At 41.1% G+C, this 21,293-nt stretch overlaps 2 protein-coding genes across 2 annotated transcripts; one reads left to right on the top strand and one right to left on the bottom strand.

The window, feature by feature from the left end:
- Positions 1–237: 237 nt before the first annotated feature.
- On the top strand, positions 238–8,006 carry uprt (uracil phosphoribosyltransferase (FUR1) homolog (S. cerevisiae)). The gene is made up of 7 exons (XM_069669676.1): positions 238–807; positions 2,154–2,196; positions 2,280–2,349; positions 2,568–2,630; positions 4,812–4,973; positions 5,591–5,689; positions 7,593–8,006. Exons 1-7 carry the CDS (start codon positions 569–571, stop codon positions 7,697–7,699), a joined length of 783 nt encoding a protein of 260 aa, XP_069525777.1. The 5' UTR covers positions 238–568; the 3' UTR covers positions 7,700–8,006.
- Positions 7,935–16,484, bottom strand: zdhhc15b (zinc finger DHHC-type palmitoyltransferase 15b). The gene is made up of 11 exons (XM_069669675.1): positions 16,367–16,484; positions 15,914–15,940; positions 15,719–15,813; positions 15,510–15,630; positions 14,676–14,745; positions 14,376–14,408; positions 14,170–14,290; positions 13,860–13,992; positions 13,599–13,725; positions 12,642–12,760; positions 7,935–11,484 (listed from the first exon to the last, which is right to left on the bottom strand). The coding sequence occupies exons 1-11, from the start codon at positions 16,482–16,484 to the stop codon at positions 11,441–11,443; spliced, it is 1,008 nt and encodes a 335-aa protein (XP_069525776.1). The 3' UTR covers positions 7,935–11,440.
- Between the last annotated feature and the right edge of the window lie 4,809 nt (positions 16,485–21,293).

Genomic DNA, 21,293 nt, shown 5'->3' with positions numbered 1-21,293 from the left:
TCACCATCAGCACTATGTTGTGGTGACATGATTCCACTGCATGTGACCTAGTGTGGTGGAGTTGCAGTTGAAAAAAGCTGCCTGTGGTAATTCAGCATAAAAGTGAGTGGATCTAGGGCAGGCACTGAAATTTGGGCACGACTATAAAAAGAACGGCTGTCACCTACGACTCGGTTCCCGTCGTTCGCACCAAAGAGCTGTTCAAAAGAATCGGATCGTTCGCTAACGTCTCAACACTAGCGCTGTCAGTGTCACAGAGCTAGCGAGCAAGCGGCTTTACTTGTTATTAGCATTTCTCTGGAATTATCACAAGCTCTTTTGAATTCAAAACGACGTAATTTAATGTCTGGCGGCTTGTAAATAAGGTCTACAGGGGCAGTGTTTTTACGGTAGCTTAGAAATCCGGAGAGTTTCCCTTGAAAACACGAGGCGAGGCTAAAGGAAGAACACGTTGTCTTCTTTGTCAGGCAGCGGGCAAACAGGCAGTAAGTGGGTCGCTCGGTCAAGAAACGCTATCTAGCTGTAGCACAGTTTTAAGAAAAAGAAACGCCTTTAATTCGAACTCAGGATGCCATGCCACAATCAGCAACTGAACAATGTCAACAGTGGTCAGGAGCACCCCATGAAGCAAGTACGATTTGCAAATAGCAGCAGCAGCAGCAGTAGTGTTCCTGCAGTGCTAACCACCTCTGAACCAGCTGATGCCACCATACAGCCTGACAGTCAGGACAACCTTGGGCTTCCTCAGCTCAAACTGCTCCCTCTGAATGACCAGATCCGAGAATTACAGACTATAATCAGAGACAAGTGAGTCCTTCTTCTTCTATGTTAGCATGCAGACCACAACACGTCTCATTTAGACTACCTAGACTAGCTAGAAGGAGCATTGTTTGTTCTATTTATGCAACTAGAAGAGTTTAAGCAGCAGGACACTTAGTTTTTAGGCTCTCTAACTAAACTCTAACTTTAACTAAAATGCTGTACAGTCAAGTCTTATGTTGCTTTTAAAAATATACTATATACTATAAATTAATTTGTGTTCTAGACCAAATTTATATTAACTATATGTCTTTTGGTTTGTGTGAAGTAGTGATGCACCAGTCTGAACTGACCTATTGAAACATTGGTATTGATCACACAGGGTGTGAGACCGATCAGATTTCACCTCTTCAGTTCTTATCGTCCTGCAAACTCATGCTGTGCATACAGACAGCTTTAAACCCCACAACACTTTGTTTACATCTCCAGCAGATGCCCAACAATACAGAATCTGTCACTCATTTGGGGCAATTTGAGTAAGACATCAAGATATTGTTTGATTTAATGAAAGACTTTGTTTTAGTATATTATAAAGGGTTAAAATCATAAAGCTTCAGTAGAGCTCTTGTAAGCGGATAAAGGAAACTGTATGTGATACTGTCCGCATAGTGTGGAATAAATAGAAACACGTATTAAAGGAAACAGGATACTAAGGTTATCATTACTGTTCCGTTGTCACTAAAATAATAAACCACAATGTCAAGTACACAACTGTACAAACCCGCCTGAAGAATGTAATTAAAATCTGGCACACACATAAAAGAATATTGGCAAATAAACATCACGCCTTTTTCTTGAGTTGTTTTGTGTGGTGACGGCTTCAAATGACCTTACTGAACTCACAGAGGAACTTTACCAACCAGTTCGACACAGTGAGGTTATGATTATATGAGATCACTCTCATTTGTAGGATCAGAGTCCATTAACTGCATCTACCATAAATATATATCAATGAAAGAGTGCACACAAGAAGTGGACTACCATTTTGAAGCTGTGACTTTGGCATTTGGACTGTCGCCATCTAGTTTTTTTGGAGCCAGAAGGGGCCATATTTGATATATGTGTGTGTAAGAGGTCAAGTTCAATGGCTCAAATTAGCTGGTACGTTTAGCAGACAGCTAGTGACATTCACCTGTCACTCAAAGCAGTTATGAATGTCATGAACGGGGAAATGAGCTGCAGAGACCAAAACTATTTTCTTATCCGCCTGTAAACATGTTTATGTCTGCCTTTTTGGTTTCAGCATTGTAACAGCCAGAAAAAGAGAAAAAGTTGATTTGGTGCATCGCTACATACTGAGCTATTCAATCAAATATTTATTTCAATTTTTTCAGGACAACCAGCAGAGGAGACTTTGTGTTTTGTGCTGATCGACTGGTAAGATCCTGACTTAATACTACATCCTCTATGTGTGTGTTTCTAAGCTACGAGCTGTAAGCGTCTTCTTTCTCCAACAACAGATCAGACTTGTAGTTGAAGAGGGTTTGAATCAGCTGCCCTACTCTGAGTGCACTGTGACCACGCCAACAGGTGAGGAGGTCTTTAATAACAAAATCAACATTTAAAGGTTAGATTCAGAATCTTAAATTCAACATGTAAGGCCCCCCCCTCGGACCACACTGTGAATGCTAAAACACTTGCTGTACAGGGATCCCTTACAGTGTTTTACCTCCAGCAAGTAAGACTGAGTGGGCTTGTTCCCAGCAGCTACATTTGTCAATGTTCCTGCTTCGTTTCTTCCCCCTCAGGGTACAAGTATGATGGTGTCAAGTTTGAAAGAGGCAACTGTGGAGTCAGCATAATGAGGAGTGGTAAGTTAAACCTTCCGTAGCTCACCTACCAAATTAGAGTCTTTCCTTTTGTCAGGACATGTATCATGTCTTCCATGCAGATGTGATTTCTGCAGACTGTGCACTCGTGCTGCACATTGTGTTCTGCAGGTATTCTTCAGGTCAGACTGCTGTGTGCTCCTGATCACACGCTCTTTTTCTCTTTGTGAAATCGATCGACCATTTCCGTTTTGAACAATACAATTGAATAATGTTACATCGGGCTTTGATTGATACAGTCTGTCTGGTGTCTGAAGGCATCGCAGTCAGCAGACGTGACTCTTTCTTTGCCCTTGTGATTTAATGAGACTGTTATCCCTGCCAGATGAAAAACCTGTATTATCCTTTTATGAATGTGATGCCGGGGCAAAAAGAATAAAATGGAAATACAGTAGCTCAAATGGTATAGTTTAATGGCAACCAACATATGTGACACAAGTTAAACACCTCTAATTATTGATTCTTATGTTCACACTATAGTGGCAACCAATCCTGCAGGCTGTTTACCAACATGTCACGATATAACACAGCCCTATTTTTCAATGACAGGACAGCAACCTAGAAGAGAAATCACATTTGAGCAACACCTAAAGAATCTTGTACCTTTTAATGCTTCTCTCTGTACTGTCTGGTTAGCTGAAGAGAAATTTGAACCTTGAATTAGATTTTTTTGGGTGATATTTTGATTGCACGTAAACTCCCGCAAACTGACCAACTTGCAGAAAATACACTTTTTTGCTTGCAACTTTTTCGGTGCTCGACCTTCATCAGGCAAACAGTTTGTGATCAGGGGCTGGCCAACTTAAGGGCCCAGTTTGCTGATTTTCAACCTCAGTCCTATCATGCTATTATGAGGAGCTAATGCCATTATGGCTGAGTAAGTAAACACATCGTAAGTAAACATAATGTTAACAAAATGATCCATTACAAAAAATGAAGTCACAAATTAACAGGGACAGTAGGTCATGAAACCAAAATAGTTATAATAGTATAATTTTTACAATAGTAGTTATTTGCAACTGGTCAAGAAAAAATGTTGGCAGATATTTTCCTCTCCTTCACACCTGTCCTATGAAACATGTGTGCAAAGTTTTTCTCTACTTTGATATTTTGATTGACATCACTGTTTACAGATGTTTCTAGATCCTTACCTTTTTTCAATGCAGTTGTTGTACGTTGTACTCTGCATGTTTACTGACTGTGGGCCTGTGTAGACCTTTAGCACATGTACTGCACTCTGTGTACAGAGATGTAGAGGACTTACTATATTGATTTTCATGGTTAAAACAGTTAAAACAGTTTGATCATTTTTGTAGTGAAAAGAATTATAAATTACACTTTATTTTATCACAATATTAAGCATTTCATTAATTAATAGGGAACTGCAACAAACATGTACGAGCATTCTGATATTTGTCTCTCAGGTGATTCCTTCTTTAAATATTGTTTCTTTTGTAAATCAGCATAGATGAAAAAAATGAACTACGTCTCCAAGCAACAAATTAATTCACCTAGAGCTTTCCGTGAAGATGTCTTTGACAATATTTGTAGCTTTTTTGATTAAAAAGAGAAAGTAGGTTTACACATACAACGAATTTGACTTGGTGTTTAGGTGCAAGAACAATTAACACAGAAGTAGAATGAAAACATGTAAAAAGCTATTAAGCAGTAGTGCTCCTACTGTCAGGGACCTTAAATAGAAAAACGGGTCAAAATATGTACAACAGGTGTAATTAAAGAGATGTGCAGACGTGCAGAGTGGGTGATGCGCTGCAGCCTGCCCTTGTCCTTGATCAGTGAAGTCAGGGATCCTTACTTAGTTCTGAGTGATTGCCACAGCGGTTTATAACCAGTCATGAAAAATATGATTTTGGGAAAATTGAGGAAAGAAAAATGCAACATTTGACATTCTTAGAGAAGATGGCCATCAGTACAAGAATAACCTGAGGGATTAAAGTGATGAAAGACTTCGCCTGAGTAGTGGGTAGAATTTGCAGCTCAGCGTTTCGGTCATTCGGTTTTGCTGCAAGAACACTTTAGTAAAGAAAAGTGAGAAAGGAGAATGATAGTGAGAGCAAAAACAATAAGGCTCCAGCAGGGAGCGACGCAGCTTGGACCCCTAAATGGACATTTCACATTAGTATTTTGTGCGTCTCTCCACAGGTGAGGCCATGGAGCAGGGTCTCAGGGACTGCTGCCGCTCCATTCGGATTGGCAAGATCCTCATCCAGAGCGATGAGGAGACACAGAAAGCCAAAGTGTACTATGCCAAATTCCCTCCAGATGTGTACAGAAGAAAAGTGCTGCTCATGTACCCCATCCTCAGTAAGTAACGGCAGTCTGAGCACAGTTTGTCTCACCGAGGGCTCCTGCGTGCCGCCCTCAGTCGCACGAAAATGTCAAGAGATGTCTATTTTTGTGCGAATGTAAAAACTGTTTCATGTTTTTATTCATTCCGAGAAATCTCCATTGAGTTGACCTTCAGCACCAAGTCTGCATTTCCACATCACAGCAGCCCATTCACACTGTTCTGATAATTATAGCACTCATGGGGAAATTATACACTGCCTGAGAGATGGCCACCAAGCTGCTGAATAGCATAATGAGGGACAACAAAAATAGTATCTTAATAGCCTTGGTTTCCCAATGTCACAAAGCAGCATTTTTCTGCTCTCAGATTTAGAAGAAATATGATGGCGGCAGGTTGAAGGTATATTTTATGATGTCAGGATGATTGAACATATAGTTACACTAATGCATCCTAACAGGGTCACAAATTAACGCCTGCCAGGTTCTCAGATTGATGGGAAGATCAGCACGCAGCGCAGTGCCTTTTTCAGATGATAGCGTTATGCAAAAAAACATCTGTTGCATCTATAACCTGATAAATTGTAAATAATTGCAGAAGTGTGAGTCGAGCCTTTGATGTTGTGTGTCTGCAGGTACAGGGAACACTGTGATCGAGGCGGTGAGGGTGCTGATAGAGCACGGAGTCCAGCCCAGACATATCATCCTCCTCAGCCTCTTCTCCACGCCTCACGGTAAGCCACCACAACCGGATCACTGACACCACCCATTTTCTTTTGTTTAACCACCAGATCACACGCTCAGTCTCCAATCTCCTCTGCACTCCTGTTCCCGCGGATGGCAACCACAATGCTCTTCAGTGGTACTGCTTAGCAACAATGGCTTTAAATTAGTGAACAAAGCAGCAAATTGGTTTGTTACAGTAGTTTTTTACTCACCTGATTGCCATGGCATTTAATGTAGTTCTTCATGGTTTCACATGGAAATATTTTTAATGTTTATTTTAACCCCTTGACCTTTGTACCAGCGCTGTCATTGAACAAACATTTCCACTTGAAGGTCATGGTTTTAAAGCCCTGTACTGCTCCAAAGAGGATGACGTCTGTTGATTTTAAAGGGGACATATCTTTGAATGGATATTCTTATATTTTGCATGGGTTTCACAGTTTTGTTTATTGTTCACAGTGAAAAAGTGAAAACTGCATAACTGCCGTGTTTTTCTAGAATTACATTCTTAAAAAGGTCGCCTCTAAAATGGGCCGTTCGGAACAGCTGCAGGTTTCTATATTAGAAGCTTGCTTTCGTCATTCACTGTCGTTCACCTCAGGCTGCCTTCTTGTACTCGCTTGTAGTCAAGTCAAGATTTCAGCTCACCATTCCTCCTGGCGATTCTGGCTCGTACAGATAAGGCCAAATAACCAATCCTAGAGCTGCCGTGTTTTCTACAACTTTGGGAGTGACAGTGCAGTGCGGCCGCTCCTACACGTTGGATCACACACGTGGGGGAGGGGCTACGCGGACACTCCAAATACTGTCAGCCAATCGTGGCTAAGGTCTGACCTTTAAATGGCAAAACGGCTTGTTGGTTTCAGGAGGAAGGAGAGGCTCTAAAAAATAATTAAATATGTATACAATTTTTAAATGATTCAAAAACACATAACAACAGAAAATGTATTGCAGAGCTAAAATAATTCCTCCTTAATAAGCCCACTGACTTTGCTTTCACACCCTGAAGACAAACTAAAAGCATGTTTACATTTTTTCTTTTCTCAAGTATGACAGCAAACTGCCTCTGAGATACTTTTGGCACCGCCTTGGTTTCCTGGTTTTTGACATTTTACAGCATCAAAACTGTCAAATTCTGTATCCATACCTCCATTTTCTCCTTTGGGGAAGATGTGCGTGACTGTTGGCAATTTGCTTGGCTTTTTGACATTCACTTTTCTGCATTTTAGAACTGATTGAACCGGACTTCAGACATGATAACTGCACCTCGCCTCAATAGTAGTTAGACTGAGCCGCAGTGTAGTACAGCTGCAGCTGACAGGGGTTTGTTGACAAGCTTTTGAGGCAGCCATGAAGAACATCTGTGAAGAACAAGTTGAAAACGAAACATGACTCATCCTCTGGGAACAAATTTAAAAACAGAATGTCAGAGCAACTTAACCAGTTTCTCTAGTTGCTTTTCCATCACATGCAACCACTATTTTACTTTTACAGCTGTGGTAATGCTGAAAATGTTTGTGACTTTAAAGCTCCTGAGAGGAACTTTCCGTTTGTGTTGATGTTGGCGCCCCCTGTGGACAAAGGTGTACCTCTTATCTCTTTTTGTCCTGTACATGCTTAAGTGGTGGTTTTTAACACAAAATCTCATCCTGCTTTCTTTAACAGTCATGTGTATAACTCACTTTAAATATTTGCCCTGGAAAATGTACACAAAGGCAGCTTGCAGTTCATCGCTTCATCTGACACCTGCCCCCCACCAGCAGTTTCAGCAATAACAACATAGAAATAATCAATCTTGTCGCTGATGGTCTGGTTTGCTTTTGTAGCTCATACAGAGTAATCAGAATTAATTTCACTCCTCACAGCTTTAATCATTTAATCTCAAATGTAATACCTTTTGTTTTCTCTTAGGAGCCAATTCTATAATCCAGGAGTTCCCAGATATCACCATCCTGACCACAGAGGTTCACCCAGTGGCTCCCACACATTTTGGACAGAGGTACTTTGGCACCGACTGAACTGACGACAACCTGAGGAACATGACCTGCAATTTGCTTTTGGGTATATTTTTGTGTTTATTTAAATGTATCTCATGTTCTCCTTGTTGTGCCAAATATACTGCTACTTTATCTCCAAAGTTCCTAAACTGATACAAAATGATTCATCGGATGGATTGTATTTATTTACACATGTTTTTTGCTGTGTATACTTGTGCCCATGAGAGAAATACGCTGACAATACAAAGAGTTCATCTTGGATCATTTTATTTTGCATGTTACACATATGATGGAAAATAAAGAATTTATATTTGTTAACGGACAGAACAGCAAATGACGTGGTGTCTTCTGTTGGATCGGGGGGTTTGAAAAGGGAAGCGGCACAATTACATACTCCAGACGGTTCAAAGGGATCATACAGTGTGTGCTCAAAAAACATTAGCTCCTGTCTGCAAACTAGGATAATTTGTCGTCTTCTTAGGATATTTATAACACACTATTTGATAGAAGCGCATTGCTTCAATAGATTATTTCAAGTGTCACTTGATGGAGCAAAATATACAGACACCGCCTGCAGCAGTTATGAATCAGTAAACAAAATAGACAGAAAGAAATCAGAACATCGTAACAATAAATAGACACAAGACTACATGAAACACATCTTTTCTAACGTTTTATACATGCTGAATCAAACCCCGGTAAAAACGACACACTGTTATCATCGATAATGACTTATGTATGTTGTGTTATGCATTTCTTAGACATGAGCAGCATTTGATTTGGCTTACCCAACACAGTAGAAAAACAGATCTGAAGAAGCAAGTTAAAAGTGTGGAGAGCAAACAGGATCAAGGTTTGATGCTTGAAGGCCCAACTTTTCACCCTCACTGAATAATAAGGTGTACTGATATGCACACGGGCAAAATACACACAAGTCCATAAACCAAAGCAATCACCACGAGGAATAAATCTCAAAACATAAACACAGGTAGAAAATATTTAGAGCATCATATTGCAAAGGACGGCCGACCCGAACCAACCAGTGGATGAGGATCAGTCTTTAATATATATGTACAGTTATCTGCATGTTTAAAAAGATCAAAAGTAACCGAAGATCCTACAGATTTGACTAAATATGAGTTTGTGCCTACAAAGAAAGCTAATTTCACACATTTCCCATCACTTTTAATCCGCACAGACGTGTCATCATACTGGAGATGGCTGATATGGTAGGAAAGAAGATGGTGATTATTATTTTTTATAAAATATCACAGTTTGTCTCGTACGTTCAGACCTCACAAAACAATCTGATCACTGCATTTTGAAAAATCTATCTAGCCAAAAGCATCTAAGTCATGTTATATGTGATATATATTTAGGATATGACTTTAACATTATATTAAAGCAGGGGTAGGAAGTTGTATTTAAAGCGTTTGTCGTCTCAGGACTGTATAAGTCCGTCCTCGGGCAACCAAAAGAAATCATCAGAGGCCTACCTGACATCTAAATACCGTAAAATGCAGAATATAAGTCACACCGGAATACTTTGTGGGGGTATCCCAGAGGGAGAACACACAAATTTCAGCCTACCATCTGTTTTCGCCATTTCGAGTTTGCAATCCTGCTAGCTACCGTTGCTGTTACTAGCGGTAGCTGGCAGCCTACAGTACCATTGATTGTTGTGAGGGTAGAATCTGTAGGCAGAGACATGGATTTCAGGGACGGCAAGTAGTAATAGTTGTTAGCAAGTTGTAAAATGCTTGTAATACGGAGTAATATTGATCAATCACATATCAGCAGGCTGCGGTGTGTGCAGGAAAAACTGTCCATGTGGAGAGCAAAAGCAGGCGGAAAGTAATGTGCCGTAACCACATCCCGGCTCCCATCAGCTTCATCTGACGACGATTCAGCTTCTTATTCATCTCTATAAACAGACATCTGCAGCAAGTTCAGCTAACAATCTGTTCTGGATCTAAAATTGATAAATTCCCTTGACGCTGTGTCATGAAAGCTGCTCAAAATTCCCGACTTCCTCGAATGCATCAGATTGATCAGACCTCTGTTCAACAAACGAGCACTTTACAGGTAGTTTTCTTCTTCTCTTGAGGACAGACCTGACAAAGCTTCATTTTTACTTTTTACTAATCTGCATCATGATGTTGAAATTTCAGCAACAGTAAGACCCGTTAATTAAAGTAAATCACAAGAAAAAGTGTATTTTTCTGTAAACAATGCAGCACGCTGAAAAGGAAGTCGTTTATCGCTAACCGCCGGCTACACGCCCAGGCATGTTCACCGTTGTGCCCAGAGGCTATGTCGTCGTCACACTATAGCCGATGGGATCCGAGATTGTTGTGAGGGTGGCGGCTGCAATGGCGATCGCATGTCCGTGACGAAGCGTTAGCAACAATCAAGTTAGTTTTCCTCGCTTAAAACAGCGAGGAAAACAGCACTGCGGCATATTGTAAATAGAAGACGTTGTAGCGACTTGGACCCGGAAACAGTTTAATGCAGAGATGTGACATCACCACTTAACAACTGCATAGCGCCACCGTCTGGGTAAAATACTGTAACACGATAACATACCTCTCTGCATTTTGTACTGGTATATTGGTCACACCGGTATATAGGACGCAGCCCACTTTCTAGATGAAAAATATGTATTAAACGTGCGTCTTATACACCGAATTTTACAGTACCTACCCGTCTAACTAGGAGCACTCATACCATGAGTGGAGTCATCACCAAGCTAAAGCTAGTGAGCTTGTCACACAAGAATGACAGAGACAGCAGCTTCACGTGTTACTGGGGAAGCAGCTTTTGCACTTTCCCGCTGGATCATTTAAAATCTAGGCTCGTCTGTCTGGTGTCACTAAACCTTCCTACCCCAGCTTTAATTCTTGCCTTAATACCCTTTTTAAGACGTATTTCTTATAATAGATTTTCTGTGAACCAAAGCTTCATATTTGTGGTAGTTTTGTTTACATTCCCGTTCCCAGTCTTAAACATTGGTAATGGCATTTTAACTCAATATTAATGTTGATTAAAGCAGAATATGAGAGGTTCTTTTCTAACTAGGTGCCACACATGTTGGCACAGTCTACTTACAAGCTGGATACATTCTCAGGAGAAACGGACTCCCAAAACACAAGAATAAATATATTTATAAGGCGCAGGTTAAGTCGAGTATTCATATATGTTCATGGAAAAAAGTTAAATAAAATCTCTTGTTAATCTACTAACTGGTAGAGGCCAGACCACTGAGTTACTGCAAGACACCTCTGGAGGTGTGAGGCTGACAACCTGCACAGACTGTAACACTGTAAACGTACAGCCCAACACTGAAACAGAGGCATGAACAATAGTACAGAGTCAGACAGAAGCTTCCAAATTAACAGTGATTCAAAATCCCACAGAGGCCAGTGCCTAGAGAAGAGGAGGAAATATACAGTCCATGGTGAACAGTAGATGCCTTTCTGTATGTGAGGTAATATTTGACCTTATTTTTTCTCCGAATCAATCTGAAGCTTGTCCGAGAGAGGAGAGATGATGCTACTGGTTGCCATGATGTAAATCACCCGGATAAAAGTGGCAATGACAATCCAAATGCAGGTCTTAATCCACACGTTTGGCCCCCTTTCAGATTTTTTCAGTGTCTGAACATCCACTTTATTTGGAATGCACTTTCCTTGTGGTACACAGTGTGTGCGATTTTAATCTACATCCTCTGTACCAGAAAAAAATGTCCTCAACATTAAATTACTATTCCTCCATCTCTATGGTAATGGAGGGGTCTCGGTCCTCAGCTGGAAAAAAGGGGGATAAAAAGAAACAGATTCAGCTCATGCAGTAGTTAACATTATGTTACATGTGACCACCAGGTGGTAGCAGAATATTAGGGTTAAAGACCAAACACAGCGGACCATTGTGCAGGGGGCGAGTGGTGCCTCCAGATTACTGGGTTTAAACACTAGTTTGAATGCAAAACACATTTTGTGGTGTTTGTTTCACCTTCAGTCAGAGAGTCGTCCCGACGGCCTGTTGTTGGTGCAGCAAGGTGACTTTCGTCAGATACTTTTTATTGTTTTTAAGGTGATTGCCAAGAACTGTGACTTTGGAAAACTGAGTCATAAAAATTTAAGGGTCTTTTAATGAATCTGTTGCATTTGTTGAAGCATTTTCAGGGAGCATCTATTTTGGAAATGGAGGTTTGAAGTAAGTAGAAATAAAACATGGTGTTCATCTCACTGAACCAAAAAGATACATACATGAAGAAGGCAGTTTATGCGATATCTATAGTATCTATAGCTGGTGGGACATGGCCGCCTTCATTTGGGAAGAAAATCTAAGTCGACGGTAATTGAAGTAAAGAGATAACTGCATTTGCTTCTTAATTCTACAGCATAAACACAAGTAGAAGTGCAAAGTAATTTGAGAGGAGAAAATTGTCCAAAACAAACACAGTGATTAACCATCTGATAAGGTCACGTCTAGAAAAACAACAGTACACGGTTTGTCTGTGAGCCAACAACATCAGGGATGTGAGGATCATCAGGGGGTTTGGACAGAAGGACAAACTACTGTTACACTGATAATATCAGTGTTTGCTTTAATATCAGCAGTGATGCATTCATAACGATTCTGGTTTGGTAACTCACTATTAACTGTAGCTAAAGACCTCATTAGCAGGAATAGGTATACTATTAATATTACGCTGATTTTAATGGAAGATTTACACCTTTACTTAATTGTTTGAAATGTACCGTACCAACATCCTAAACAATCCCAGTTTCTGCAGAAGCTCTGAATGGCAAGCCAAAGAGTTATCTTCACAGTGCACGTTTTTAACTTGAATAAAGAAATATTCTCACTTAATAAAGACACTCTTAATAAAAAGGTTCATATTTTTGTAACTACAGAGAACAAGTGGAAGAGTAAATGTGACTGAATCAAAGTGACTTACCCAGGCTTCCTTCCTCAGAGCCGTCATCGGACTCCTCCCACATGTCCTCATTAGCTAATAAGGGGTTGTGGGACTCAGAACTCCGATTCTTCAAGGGGAAGTAGTGCCCGTTCCCTTGGCTGACATGCAAAAAGAGAGGAATGGACACTAGTTAATAAACCACGACCATGCCCTCGTTCAACCTCGTTCAAAAGCTCCAACGCTGCTATATGAACTGCAACTTTGCACTGTCTATCTTTTAAAACATCCTTATGCCCTGTGTTTTGTTTTTTCTATCTTTTAAACCATCCATATGCCCTGTGTTTTTTTTAAAAATATAATTCATTATTTTAATTAGTTTGGGCATTTATGTTATGATATTTTTGCCCTTTGGTTCATTATCTTAATACAGCCTTAAAAAGCTGCAGACCTGGAAATGAGTTCTGCACTTTAAGTAACCAGGTCATGACGTCAAGGGGCTTTTTTTAAGTGGCTTTTGGTTAAGCCTGAAAAAAGTTCTGCCGTTTGATCTATGACGTGAAATACACCAGTAAATACCCCACTCGTGCTAACAAGTGGTTAGAAGAGACAACAGAGGTTGTCAGGGACATTAAGCTGAACACGGATAAGATGGAACATAAGTGGGGGTAATGCTGCAGTTGTGCAATAAGGTGTAGTTTGATTATTGCCAAACAATAACTTTTGGCATTTGCGTTCACACTCATAAAAAGTGCTGTTCACTTGTGAATATTAACTTACTGAACTTAATGAATATTTTGTGCAATAATCGGAAATCCAATGGAAAAAACCCTGTGGGTTTTGTGGAGGGAACCAGGGCGATGCTAACTTCCTGGTTGGTCAACAGAAGTACATCATCCCTGCAGCACTCCATTGCAAAACAAGAGCCAAGTCTGAAGGAGCACTTTCACTTCCGTTAAATAACAGGAAGCAAACCCTCTGATCATCCATCTCACTCACCTTGTGAGGACGGGAATGAACCAAAGTCTCCGATCCTCTCCAAACACCTGCTGCAGGTTTCTGCGTACGCCGACATTGAAGCCATTTCTGTCTGGTCCGCTGACAAACACTGGAGCTGAGAAAGCCTCTAGAGAAGGATAGACAAATGTGGGTCAGACTGTGTTTTCATGCTTCAGTTCTCCACATCTACTCTTACAAAGCACCATCATTCACGACACAAAGGCATCCTCTAAAGGGTTTTCCAAATATGTAAATCCTCACCTAAAGTGGATCTGTTTTTGGCCACCAACCAACAGTGGTAGCCAAAGAGGAACATGAGACTGACGAAGAACATGAGCGCCACAAACATGAGGAAGAGGACATGGAACTTTGCGGGCCCATTTGGCAAGTCCCCCTGGGAGAGAGAAACAGGAGACGTATAAACTTGGGCTTTAAAAAGGTCACGACAAAGGCTTTGGTCCTCTGTTGTTGTGGGACTGCAATAGTGTTGACTTTGTGAAACTTAAACATGTCATATGAATCCATTATCAGATGCTGAGCATGAGGGAAAATCTAGACTGATGTCGCTTACCTCCCAGAATTTGAGGAAATACTGAAAGACTGTTGCTGCAATGAATACACAGTACAGCATGGAGTAGGAGAGGAAAAGCAGGAAAAACTTGTAGTTGGAAAAGCCGACACAGTTGTTCACCCTGAAGAGAAAAGAAATAGTGGTTTCAGAATAAAGTTAATGATTCAATTACTCCAAAGAGGGAAATAATGTCAGTTACTACTCACCAGGGACAGTGATGGTCCATCTTCAAGACACATCTTTAAAAAAGAAACAACATTTAAAAATGATTTTAACAGCTTATCCTAAAACCATTTCTTTAATCATAAGAATCCTATTTCCTTTCCTTTACATGTATTTCTTTTTCTAAACCTCAGCACTGACTGATCACGAGGATAACCTTTCTTTCTTAGTGTGCCAACAAAACAACACCTTCTAATTATCACGACAGTCCCTGGCCAACAAATATCCCCTTGCCTAATGCAATCTCTCTCGCTGAATGGATTGAGGAGGAAAGAGTGACTTACGTTTCACAAACCGAGCAGTGGTGACAGCGGTCAGGCTTCAGTACCTGGCAGCGGTCGCAGAACCTGATAGCTAGAGACAAGAGGATGGCCAGTTGAATGAACGACATTTGAGATGAGCTTCCTCCTTAACGCACTTCCTGTAGCCTAGAACTTAGTCTCAGCAATCAGCACTAATGAAAGAGATACATTGGCTGATTACACTGGATGGGGATGCTCAGGAGCACACGCAGAGCTAATTGCCCCAGCCTACTTGCTTTCAACACACACAGATTACATGCTAGATGATGGATTGCGGCTAATGTACCTGCCTTGTGACCCCTGTAGTTTTGAGATATAGCAAAAAAAGTGGATCCAAGGCAAGGCAAGTTTATTTATAGAGCACCATTCATACATAAAGGAATTCAAAGTGCTTTACACAAAACAGAGTGTTAAAAAGATTAAAAGAAATGTATACAAAAACAAAAATAATACATAAATTCAGGTCTGGTCAGAACACTACAACAGTGTATGCTTCCCCAAGGACGCTTTCTAACATGTATTAGAAACGCCTTTTTAAGTTTTCCAAACCCTAAAAAGGTGCTCCCAGATCTACCTTTTCTCCTGTAAGGGTTCCAAACCCTTGGAGTTCTTACAATCACACAATGTTTTCCAAATCACTGAATGCAAACAACTGTTTTGCTTCGGCCGAAGTCCTTCTCTTTTATTAATTATAGCTCGTCAGTTATAATTTTTCCTTTAAGTTTTTAGAATTCCCAGAATTATCTTGGATCCCAAGAGAACAACAGGCTTGATCCCACCTTTGCAGGGGAAAATATCAATGATTTGAAAACTCACCTCCAGATTGAGCTCGAGTAAAGATGGGCAGTTTCTTTGCAATCTCAACCAGGATTTGTTTCTGAGCATCTGGCCTCTCTTCCATCTCGTATCTTTGCTTGTCTGAGTATGACAGCTGGAACTGGAGCAACAAACACGCATCATGATCATACTTAAAAGGTCAAATAAATATAACATTGTGTCTTATTATCTTTAACAGTTCTGCATACCTTTTTGCATGGTGTTGCAGGAGGGGTAAAAATGGACTTCCAGTACGTCCAGGAGAACATCACAAAGCATACATGAAATACCAGTAGATAGGCCACTAGAAGAACAAAAGTCATTACATTTCACAAAACCAGACCATTAAAATAATGTTTAGCAGCGCATACTGCTTGTAACACATAAATGAGTGGGTAACTCACCTTTTTCTAATGTGTTGGTGAGTGTGACTGTGAAAAAAATAATACGGCATGGTTAAAACACAAACCAGCTGCCAGATACTAGCAGCAGAGTAGTCAACTGTTGGTGCTAACACTAGTTTGATTGTTCAAAAGAGGAACAATATTTACCGCCGGCTAACACGACTAGCTAGATTGACAGGTTGCTGCTAAGAGGCGCAACAATAGCTGGACTCTACATGAATACCGAGTTAACACTGTTTTTTCTTTGTGGCAGTGAGAAATTACATTAAATGTCTCTATTTTAAAAGCAAAATCTCACACTGACCAATTACAAGCACACACCCTGAATCACATCCGCATAGTTTGCTAGCCTCGGCTCCGTCTATAACGATGTTTCTGTCAACACTGCTGTGCGGCAATCTGCGATGTCTACAGTTAAACGGTCAAAATCCCAACACAGTTTCTTATACTTACAAAGACATAGCTCAAAGACGTAGGCGTAGTATGACCACAACACCACAGAGGTTATTATAAGCACAGGTATCCAGGAGAAAACCCTTTGACAGCATCTCAAACCTCTGGAGAGAGCCATATTCCCTCTAACCTCTGTTCCTATCTGCACTCGACTACCATTCCTGGGATTTACCAATCAGTGACATCGGCGAGCGATTCACCGCACTACAGGAGCCAGACCAGTGTCCTGATAGATTATCATCTAAAATGTACATTTTTAAACAATAATTTTTATTGTTGTGGAACTTTTCATGCAGTATCTCTATTTAGGTATATTTATAAAGCATAAAAAGGCAGATTTTTAGGGAAACACGAATCTGAAGTCTGTTACTTTTCTATAATCAAAGCAGGCATAGTCAATTGGCCTAAGAAATATAACAATTATAAAAACATCATAAAAATAACCTTATAAAAAAACACCTTTATCACAGAATGTGGTCCATTTTACTCCATGGTACTGACTTTCAGAAAAGACACCAGCCACAATTCCATAAAAATATGCTTGCTATCGGAATTTTTTTAAATAGCAAAAAAAGTAAATTCTTTCCAATTTTGAGTAAGTACAGAGGCAGTCCATTACACTCTTTTGGTATACTCTTGATTTAATTCCCACACATACATCTTGTGCATTCGGAGCACTTTGAGGTTCAGTGTCTTGGTTGGAAATACTCTGCCATGTCTCCAGGAGGAACTGGGTATTGATCCTACAACCCCACATTTAATGTACAACGCTCTCAATCGCCAAAGCTCCATTCTCCCAAGGTAGCCCTTTGAGATGAGTCCAGCATTTTCCAGCCCATACAAGAATCAGCAAACACTTATTACTTTGTATTCCACTACCTGAAAATTTCATTTTAAAGTCCCATTAGGGTACTATTGCATGAGCAAACACACAGATACTACAGCCCAACTAATACAGATATTTCAAGGAAAATTAAGAGTCAAAATATGAGATGAGAATTTATCATATAAAGACATATTTTGACCAGGATTCAATATTTTAAAAAAAGAAGATTTCTAATCAAGACATTCTGCAGCTGGACACAACAATATCAGTCCATATCAATATCAGACAATATGTCAGTTGTATAACACAAGGATTCAAAGGCTTATTGTCATATGCAAAAAAATAACGTAGGTTATTCTTTGCAATGAAAATTCTTCTTTCACTGTGCCACTACCTGATCACTTATCAACTTAAAGAAAAAAGTACAAAAAAGCACGTCGATCAGGGGAGAGACATAGAGAGCCGTCTGCCACGGTGGGCGCCATTTTTTACTTACTCTGGAACTTAGGTTCCAAACTTGACCTTAGGGATTGCTTTAACTTTAACAGTACTTTTTCAATTAAGAGCTCTTGTTTACCCCTGTGTGCTTTATTTGTAGGTTACACAACCAGCTGGATTTCTGTCAAAATCTCTGCAGGCCACACACACACACACACACACACACACACACACACACACACGCACACACACACACACACACACACATACACACACACACAAACAAGAGCCCTCCCAAGAGCAAAATGGGATCAGCATTTTTTGCGTATAAGCCACGAGTACTGCTGCAGTTCATTTACTTAAAACACAAGGAATTAGGCTCACTTCCTCAATTAAAATGCTCAGTAAATGACATCATCTTGGGTTGTTTTTTATTCGAGTTTAATGTGATAATGCTGCATTTAGTTACTTTTATCCCTACTTTCCCCAATTAACGGGCCTTACCGACTCAACATTTAGATTTGACTGGATTGAATTAAACTTTAATGATACTGTGGGGTAATTTTGTGCTTTGCAGCAAACCAAAAGTAACAGGATACATCAGAGAGAACTGTAGTTAAAAAAATGAAAAGAGCTAACGATCAAATGACAACTCACAAACACACTTGGGCACGTATAACAAATGCAGTATAAGATTATGTGTTACATAACAAAAGATGGTTTTACAGAGACAGAATATGAGGTAAAATGTGCTGTGTTAGCAGTATCATATACTGCTGTATAGTGGAGTACAGGGAAAGATCAGGGTGTGTGGGTGGCTGCCTCAGCTCCCTCTGGATGCATTAGCATGAGGTCAGAAAGTTCTGGAAGTTGTGATTGATACGTGCAAAATGTTAAGGTATGCCGTGGACACTGAGGGTGCTTCGTGCGTTGTCACAGAGGAGGTAAAAAGGATTGTGTGTTACTGTCTCCAGGGTGTCAGGTTCAGCCTAGTACCTATATGTTTGACCTGTCTGCCTCCCCTGTCTTCATGCTATCAAGTTTGGCACAGACACAGGGAAACAGTAACACGGGTGAGAGGGCCCAAAAACAGCTTAAGCAGCCAATCCAAAGGTCCATTAAAACAGAGGGAAACAAGAGGAGAAATCACTGAGAATGCTGGCATTCTTGGTACAGGGCACAAAGAAAAACTGGCACAGAAACCAATGAACACAAAATGAAATACACAGGGAAGGTGAGTTTAATCAGGCACAGGTGATAACATAAACACACAGGGGAAAAACACGAAGGCAGGAGGTAAAACTTCAGACACGAGAGGGAACGTTGAGTGACAAAGTAAAACAGGAAACAACAGATACACGTACAAAGGTGATCGTGCTTGTGAACATCCTGCTTTGTCAGCTCTCTGTCGGAGGATCGTCCCAAAATAGAGGGGCAATCAGACAGTGCCTTGAGGTGACACAACTCCCAATCAAATCTTAGGGTGTGATGGTGAGAAGACGTTATAGGCTAGCAATAGTGTGGTAATGGTCATAAAGTGGTCAAATGCAGAGAAGTTATAGGTAAACGTATGACCTTACTTCTCTTTGAATTAACTTACTAACACATGTTAACACATGCACTTTGCAGCACTCACCAATAGGAGGCGCTGTGAGACTGCTCTCAAACCAAACCTGCAGCCTTACAGGAGCAGACCTCATGTGAGCAGCTAACAACACACCTTTAACCTCTGCAGTTTAGAAGACATCACTTTGAACATGAATGTGGTTATAGTCGATGTTAGCTTAGTGTGAACTCATTAGCAGTGTTCATCATACCGTGCAAGACCGAGTCTGAATCAAAGGAGAGGGAGGCTTGTCTGAACATCGAGGTTTTCAATTAGACGGGTAATTAGACCTGTTTGAACACAGACTTGTGTTTTCATTGCACACAGTTATCTCTGTAAGACAAAGAAGGAGCTGATCTGATGTCGGGGAAAACCAACACAGCTGATGTCACTATCAGCTCTGATCTCTGTGAATCATCCTGATTATTCTCCATTAATTCCTCCTCCTTTCCTTCCAAGAGATGCTGCTCCTTTCCTTCAATTCTTTTGTTCTGAAGATTTACGACATGCCGTCATCCTCTGACGTCCTCCTCCGACACAATGCGTAACAACAGTGTAACACAGTCTCCCCATTACCGTATGCTGTGAAACTTTTCATCGTGTCATGGGACCCCAGGCTCACTGGAGCATTTAACCGTAGACTGTAACGGCCCTGTAGGACTGTTGATCACAGGCTTCGTGTGTTTCCCAGCACCACCTGCTCTCCCCCTTTTACGTAATGCAGACTCCTCTCTGCGGTGCCTTCTGGGAGAGGGGTGTGAGGTGTGCTGCACCCAACACTGACCTCCTCCCCTCCATCAAACATGTTCTCTCCTCTCTTTCTCTAGGCCCCCGCTCCTTTCCCTGACATCTTCTCCCACTTCAACACATCGTCTCCCTTGCTGGTTCTCCATCCAATTCCTCCCCCCCCTTCCTCCCCCCTCAACCTTACTCCTCTCTCTTCAGGCAACAGTGTCGGCAGCCGGGTGATGACAGCTCCTCTCTCATTCAACCACTCACTGGAGGCAGGGAGCGGCCGTCCATCCATCAGCACGGCAGCAAACCCCTTCGCACTACAAAGCCATTGTGACTAGCAAAATAGTAACGGCCTTTTAATCAAAACATTTACCCCCGTGTGTAAAAGTAAAACACAAACAGCTCATATCAGCAGGTTGAGGCAGACTCCTGGTCTCAGGGATGTGTGTGTGTGAGCAGAGCGAGGTGGAGGTGCATTCCATGCCGCCCCGGTGGCAGTCGTCTACATAAACAGACAGTAGGGCCTGGAGGAGAGCCCGTTTTGAGGAGAAGTCATGCGTGGCTGCAGAAAAGTGCGAAAGGGCCCCAGTTTACAATGCACCACCATGCAGGCGTATTAACAGCACAATGGCCGACACAATCCCGTGTTATTTGAGTTTGCTCTGGAGCTGCTGCTCACTGTTATGCCTTGAAGATGAAGTGGCACTTAGAGCGTGCATTTCATTTGACCCCTGAGACTCTCGTGTCATGCAGTTGTGCTCCGCAGTCACGGCTGGTTCAGGGAAAGCTGATGATGCTGAGCACTTGGGAGGGTGATTCATTTGGGAGGTGTGTGCGTTTGAGCAACAAGGTTTGTGTGTGAAGAAGAGGAAAGGAGGTGTTTTGGTGTTTGAGGACGGTATGTTTTTGCGAAAATGGCAAGATTTCTATTTCATTCCCTGCATGCTTCAGTGTCTGGACGGGGAATTCATCGTGTGTGCATCTGTTTGAAGTCAATATGGAGCACATATTGGAAAGTCTGCATTCATCTTAACATATTATCATTGGTTTGTGTCCAGGTGATCAAAGAGTCGCTGTTCTGAGTTGTGCCCACATTTACACAAAAGGTATGTGTGCTGAAATCAGACATGAGTACAGGAGTAATTAGAGAGACAGACCAGTACGAGAAAACACAGCTATGACTTCACAGAACATGGTCCCACACGTCACTTACAATTTAGCTTTATACAACACAGAGAAAGACTCAATGTATTCTACTACTAACCTATTAACACCAATGCATGGCCCTGAGAGCTGTCTAGAAGACTGATTTTGGGCATTAT

This window comes from Semicossyphus pulcher, unplaced genomic scaffold, assembly GCF_022749685.1.
Source record: "Semicossyphus pulcher isolate SPU_LCO1_2020_fin unplaced genomic scaffold, fSemPul1.0.p SCAF_2, whole genome shotgun sequence".
Classification (NCBI taxonomy): Eukaryota; Metazoa; Chordata; class Actinopteri; order Labriformes; family Labridae; genus Semicossyphus; species Semicossyphus pulcher.
The sequence above is the reverse complement of the archived record's forward strand: the minus strand, read 5'-3'. Positions and strand labels throughout refer to the sequence as shown.

Bases quoted from the DNA above. Each gene is read 5' to 3' on its own strand.
- uprt (XM_069669676.1), top strand. From the start codon at position 569: ATGCCATGCCACAATCAGCAACTGAACAATGTCAACAGTGGTCAGGAG. The intron at 808-2,153 runs GTGAGTCCTTCT...CAATTTTTTCAG, and splicing joins CAGACTATAATCAGAGACAA to GACAACCAGCAGAGGAGACT. The intron at 2,631-4,811 runs GTAAGTTAAACC...GTCTCTCCACAG, and splicing joins AGTCAGCATAATGAGGAGTG to GTGAGGCCATGGAGCAGGGT.
- zdhhc15b (XM_069669675.1), bottom strand. From the start codon at position 16,484: ATGGCTCTCTCCAGAGGTTTGAGATGCTGTCAAAGGGTTTTCTCCTGG. The intron at 15,631-15,718 runs GTATGCAGAACT...TTGTTGCTCCAG, and splicing joins CTGCAACACCATGCAAAAAG to TTCCAGCTGTCATACTCAGA. The intron at 12,761-13,598 runs GTGAGTGAGATG...TTTGCATGTCAG, and splicing joins TTCATTCCCGTCCTCACAAG to CCAAGGGAACGGGCACTACT.